Here is a 5852-nt window from a genome sequence, read left to right as displayed (position 1 = left end):
TCTGGAGTTGGGTGCACATTTGTAAGTGTGTGGATGAAAACAGCTAACTTCTGCGACTTGAAACTGCGAGGCTGAGATCAGTGAGACTGTGAGAGTCATTTAAAGAATAAAGTAGTGGAATAAAAAAAACAATACAATGGGCTTAAAGACATCAAATCCACAGAGAGAGGGACGGCTAATCCTCTGCGACTTTGTTTGCGCGTGACACCTTCTATGCACATCGTCCTCTTAATTCATACATAATATAAATACTGTGATAAAAGCAGCTTGAACTAAAGGATCTGAATATCTGTCACATGTTTTAACGCGGTAGATATCAGGTGAACTTTCCCCTTAGGATCTAATTCTTCTCAAGCAGCTTTGAAACTTCATCTTGTGACATTTGTCCCTTAAGACAAAGTGATTAACAATTATTTATTCAAAAACGCCCATCATTGTTTGGTTCATTTCTAAGGTTTAAGTGTTTGTTTGGTCTATTTTTAAACAACACCAGTCTGTAGTTTAACATCAGCGCGTTGGACAATGAGCACCGTAAATATCCAGGCCAGACTTAATATTTTTTTATTATGATTTTGTAACAAAAGGCAATATAACATAAAGCATATAACATTTTGATTTCATTACAACAAGTCCTGAAAGGCTTTTTAATTGACATTGCAGCTAATATGACCAAGCATTTTAAATATAGTAATTATTCATATGAAATTTGAATGGCCGCCTCTGCCTTCTAGTTGCTGCAGGTCTCTCCTCACAGGACTGAATGTGACCAGGAGAGGGCGACAAAGCTACTTTTCACCTCTAAGCCTGGGGCCAATCAAAAGAGGGCACTAGAATATAATTGATTTTTTTTTATGTCATGACAGACTTTTTATTGGATCACTTCATGCTCCTTCAAAGTGTCTCATCTGCCTACGTGATATTTCTTCCGTTAGCAGCATTTCAGTTGAGTCCGTTTTAAACCGTTTGTTGCAACACCTGTGGGTCGACTTCCAAGATGAAGTAATATGAATATAAACACGTACGCTCACAGACTACACAAACACTCATACTGAAACAGAAGAATGTGTTGATCAAACAGCTGATGTAATGACTCAGCAGGTTTAACGGAGTCTGTGTATTCTGACTTCATGATTTCTGCTGATTCACTGTTCTGAGTGTGACCTCTTCTCCAGAAACGTAACATGAGTCATTGGACTGCTGAGTGAGATAGCAGTGATTCAACATGACTCGTCCTGAGCGAGACCCGGACACAACAACGTCCATGAAGCGGAACAATAAAGTTTCATATCTGAGCTTTATCAGTTATGTTATCAGCTTTCTCTTTCACCATTGTTGTTATAAATGAGGCAAACATGCCACCAAATATGAACTGTTTATATGAACTGTCTTTCGTATATGACAGCAGTTAAAACGTTATAAGCTCTCAACACTTCTCAATGCTTTACACTGCAATGCATGATGGTATATGATGCTTTGATAGTGACCTCAGTTGCACACTACTTTTCACAATGCATTGTGGGACACAAAAGTCCACTATATATAGAAAAGGTAACTTTTGACTACAATTCTACAATTCACTGAGCAGACGCTTTTATCCAGAGAGACGTACATCAGAGAGTAAGAGCAACACAAGCAAGGATCTAGAAAAAAGGGAACAATGTCAGTAAGAGCAAACGATCAGCTTTGAGTCTGATTGGACACACAGGTGCTGACAGGAAGTGACCAGAGGCAAAGCACAACATTGACTGCAGTTCTTGAGAGCTCTAATCAGTATAGAAACCATCTTATAAGTCGTCGTTATCAAACAAAAACCATCGTCACAACCATCATCATCATCATCAATAAAATCGAGACCATCATCATTAAGTTAGTAGGTATTCATGAAAGAGCTGGGTTGCGTGACTCCCATCGATGGCCGTCGCACTGGAATTTGCCACTTGTTTCAAACACAGCCATTATGTGTGCTTGGAATTTCAAGCCTTTCTTATTGATTGCAATCAATAATGAAACCCCCTGTATACATGATAAACAAAAATTAGCATCATATTTGTGCAGGCGCCTGTGACGCTTATTTTTTTACAACATAAACTGCTGCAATTTTTAAATTTTTAAATCTGATGAAAATGAGACCACTGTGGCAGATACGGTGTATACTCAAGTCCATCTTAACGTACTCTTTGCATTGTGTTACACTATCAGTCAGTGCTGCTTTTGCCTTTTATCATCATCATAGTGCCTATCAGCTTATTGGTGTTGACATCTATATATATGGGTGTGGTTCCTCTTTTTTTAACTATTAAAATAATTCAAACTTGTTTGGTATTTGAGCATGAGTGCAGGCCTATCTTCTTCCTCAGTCTGCTGTTTTTGCCCTGCACCGACGTAATGTGCGTCAAAGTGGAACTATCCCCGTTTTACAAAAGTGTTTAAAGTCATGTAACTTCATCCAGACTGTACATTTGTTGCTTTCTTAAAATCAGCCGCAGATCAGTTTCCTTACAGCTGTTTGACGAGACACCAGTCTGCACAATGGGGACTTTTTTTGTCTTTGTGTAATAGATTATCATTTCTTAGTCAACATTCAGAAACATCCAACGTTTTTAAAAACAGTTTATTTATCACACAAGCAAACAGATCGTAAACGAACAAGCTAACATGTTTGTTGGTTCATCAGTGAGAACATTTTGTTTTGTTCGATACCATCAACAGATTTACAACGCTCCAGTTCTTGTTAATTCTTCTCAGCGAGGGGTTTGAGTCCATTACATCCTGGTCCGTTTAAAACACAATACTAGTTGCACATGTTTTTGTTTTTCATCTCACACTGGCCCATTTGTGTCAAGCTGTCCCTCCCAGTTTCAGAGTGACTGCACTCTTTGAATGTGTCATTAAAGCAACATCTTGAGGCCAATACAGAGACTGAAATAAACAATCTGTTGTGTCTCTAAATTATAGACAGACTCCCATAGAAGCCCTGTGCCAAGTTACATGTGCAGTTTGAACAAGAGAAACGCTAGAAGCAGGGAAACAACTGATTGTCAGGATCCAGAGCAAAGAGGAATTATATACATGGCTCCGAGACACGCAGATGGAGGCTTCATGAACATGAGATAAACTGTGAGGATTTAAATATTGGATGTTTTTTTTTTCTTCTTTTTTTGCATCATGGCAAAAGAGAGAAAAAAAAAAAAGGAGCCTGAAGCTTCTCAGCAGCCTGGTGATGGTTGACTGGAAGTCTCAGCTGGAACGAGACAAGCGCTATAGAAGAAAGAAATCTATATCCTGCTGGAGAGGCTGCTGGACGACAGCTGGAAAAACAGCACTGAACACTTGAGCTCCCTCAGCAAACTGAGACAATGTCCAACACATGACGGGTGGAAAAATCTGTTCAATAAATACACGTTATGACGACACATGGGTGTGAAAAGCAACTTGTAATGTGATTCACTTCTATGAAATAGTCAGACCTTTAATATACAAGTTTAAAGAGCCTTGTTTATTTGTGTCTCAAAACTCTTTAACATGGAGGGAAAAAAATCAAACATTGTAAATAAATAGATTTAAAAAAACAGCTTTTGAATCACTCTTGAATTAAATATACATAGGACTCTCACAGAGAGTTTCAAACACAACACAATATGATTCCTTTTGTGTACAGATTGTTTCGATGTGTCAACACCTGCTGACTGACTACAAATGATACCACTTGAGCCGTCTTCCAGTGAACTTTGTCAATACAACGAATCTGTGGTTGTTGAAATAATCGTTACCTCTTAAAGCTCCTGTGAGGAGTTTTGAAGAGCTCATGAAACAGACTGAAATGAATACTGATTCCTCTCTTTGAGCTACCAAAACAAACAAGACCATCAGCATAATGACTGATTATTTGTATATTGTTTTTTTTTTTTAAGTCGAAACCACTGCTGCAGGGTCGGAGTCCGACAAAGTGACATCGACCTTATGTTGTGTTTTTGTCCACAGCAACAACAAAAAAAACCTCAACAAGTGATATGTTTGACAGAAAGAAAGCTGAGGTTTTTTTGTTTGTAAAATTAAAACGACTTAGCCATGTAAATCAAGTTTAGATCAAGATCAGCGTAGAGATGAGAGGGACTGCTTTGTCCACAGGGGGCGCCACCTGATTATCTCAAGGGAGTCAAGTCCTGCACTGCTTTTCTGTTCACTGTGTCATCGCCGCTGTGTTGTGCATGGAGATGCTGGCCTCCTGTTCCCTCTGCCTCCTGTGCCTCCAGAGCAGCACAGCCAGCAGAAGGAGCAGCAGGAAGCCCAGAGCTCCTCCTATGAGTCCCGCTTTTAGAGGCAGGCTGCTGTCCCGGGGCTGGTACATCGTGCAGGACTCCCCGCTGCTCCCCGCGTCGTTCACAGCCGACACACACACCTCGGCGACATTTTCCACGTCGCCCAATCCGCTGCTCCTTTTACCCTTCCCAAACTCCTGCCTCTGTTCCCCTCCGACTGTCACAATATACGCTGTGACGTATGAATAAGGTGCACACCACCTGACCACGACCTCTGATCCTTCCCAGGACACTGACTTGAGGTCAGGGGCCTGCGGGGCCACGTTATGTAGAGTGACCCCTCGACACAAGCAGCCGGTGGTGATGGACAGATTAGCACAGGGGATCTGACTCTCCAGACAAGGGTCATAGTCGCATCTTTGAGGCTTTCCTGCATCTGGGTGGATGGATTTAATAGGTACAGTAGTGGGGGAATCATAGTCTTCATAATCCTTTGGGGGAAGAGTCTTACTTGAAACCCCATGGGTGCTCATGGGACTCGCCCCTGATGTCGTGGGCAGAGGAGAGGAACCTCTGACGAGAAGCAGACAAACGATCATCACGGAGAGAGGGAGGTCCCCGCAGGAAGCCATCGAGCTCTGTGGAGATCAGAGACAGTAAAAAAAATAAAATACATGGAAAATCTGTTTCTTGCATACGACTGAAAAGTATCAGCCCCTTGGGTTTCCTGCCATGGGTACATTCAGAGGAACTTTTTTGTCTTGCGTTAAAGAGCCTGAATAAGGACACAGTTATTTCTCCCCTGATGCTGCGCCTTTTAAAGATTATAAGACTGCACTTGAGGAAGACTGCACAGAATGAAAATGTGGTTCAAAAGTGAGCCTGAGAGTAAAAAAAAATCTGCCTAACTTTAAAACATAAACTGTTTTCTTTCTCTTTCTAAAAAAAGAAAGAAGAAGAACGCACTGCCTTTCCTCTTGAGTACTCATCGAGAACATGTCGACATTTAATTAGCTCAAATTTGTTCTGTGGCTTGTTTGTCAATGATTTATACACAGCTGCTGGGAATAATCCCCACTTGTTCAGATTTGGAGGTACTTCATACTAATTCAGCATTTCAGGCGGTATTGCTCAACAGGTCCAAATGCCTCTCACACACCCAACAACACACACAAACACACAGCTCTGTCAGCAGGATCCACTTACAGGGAAAAAATGCCTGTGTGATATCCACAAGAATCCACACCAACATACCTCAAATGTGTTCTCTGCTGACCATACACAGATTGGAAACCAAAGCCCATTCAAAAAATCTGCTAAAGTAAGTCTGAGCTGAAATGCAGACAGCCTGGTCAGAGGAATACTTACAAGTGCTTTTTGTTTTCTACCACAACTACTCCGAAATATATGCCAAGTATTTAAAAGTGGACTTACCTGCTGTTTGCAAAAGTTTCTGTATCAAAATGTGGGTGAGCTTCTTCCGCTTCGTCTCTCCTCAAAGTGCTTCTCACTCCTCTTAAATATGCTTCCTGACTCCCCAACAATCACCTCTTTCTTCCTGCCCTCCCACAACCCCCCGCTCCCTCACTCCCG

The 5852-nt window shown here is 41.3% G+C and overlaps 1 protein-coding gene across 1 annotated transcript; it reads right to left on the bottom strand.

Moving 5' to 3' along the window:
- Positions 1 to 2597: 2597 nt before the first annotated feature.
- LOC132987800 (leucine-rich repeat neuronal protein 4) lies at positions 2598 to 5852 on the bottom strand. Its single transcript, XM_061054719.1, has 2 exons — positions 5694 to 5852; positions 2598 to 4897 (listed from the first exon to the last, which is right to left on the bottom strand). The coding sequence occupies exon 2, from the start codon at positions 4889 to 4891 to the stop codon at positions 4181 to 4183; it is 711 nt and encodes a 236-aa protein (XP_060910702.1). The 5' UTR covers positions 4892 to 4897; positions 5694 to 5852; the 3' UTR covers positions 2598 to 4180.

This window comes from Labrus mixtus, chromosome 14 (assembly GCF_963584025.1).
Source record: "Labrus mixtus chromosome 14, fLabMix1.1, whole genome shotgun sequence".
NCBI classification, from domain to species: domain Eukaryota; kingdom Metazoa; phylum Chordata; class Actinopteri; order Labriformes; family Labridae; genus Labrus; species Labrus mixtus.
This window is presented reverse-complemented; position numbering and strand designations above follow the sequence as displayed.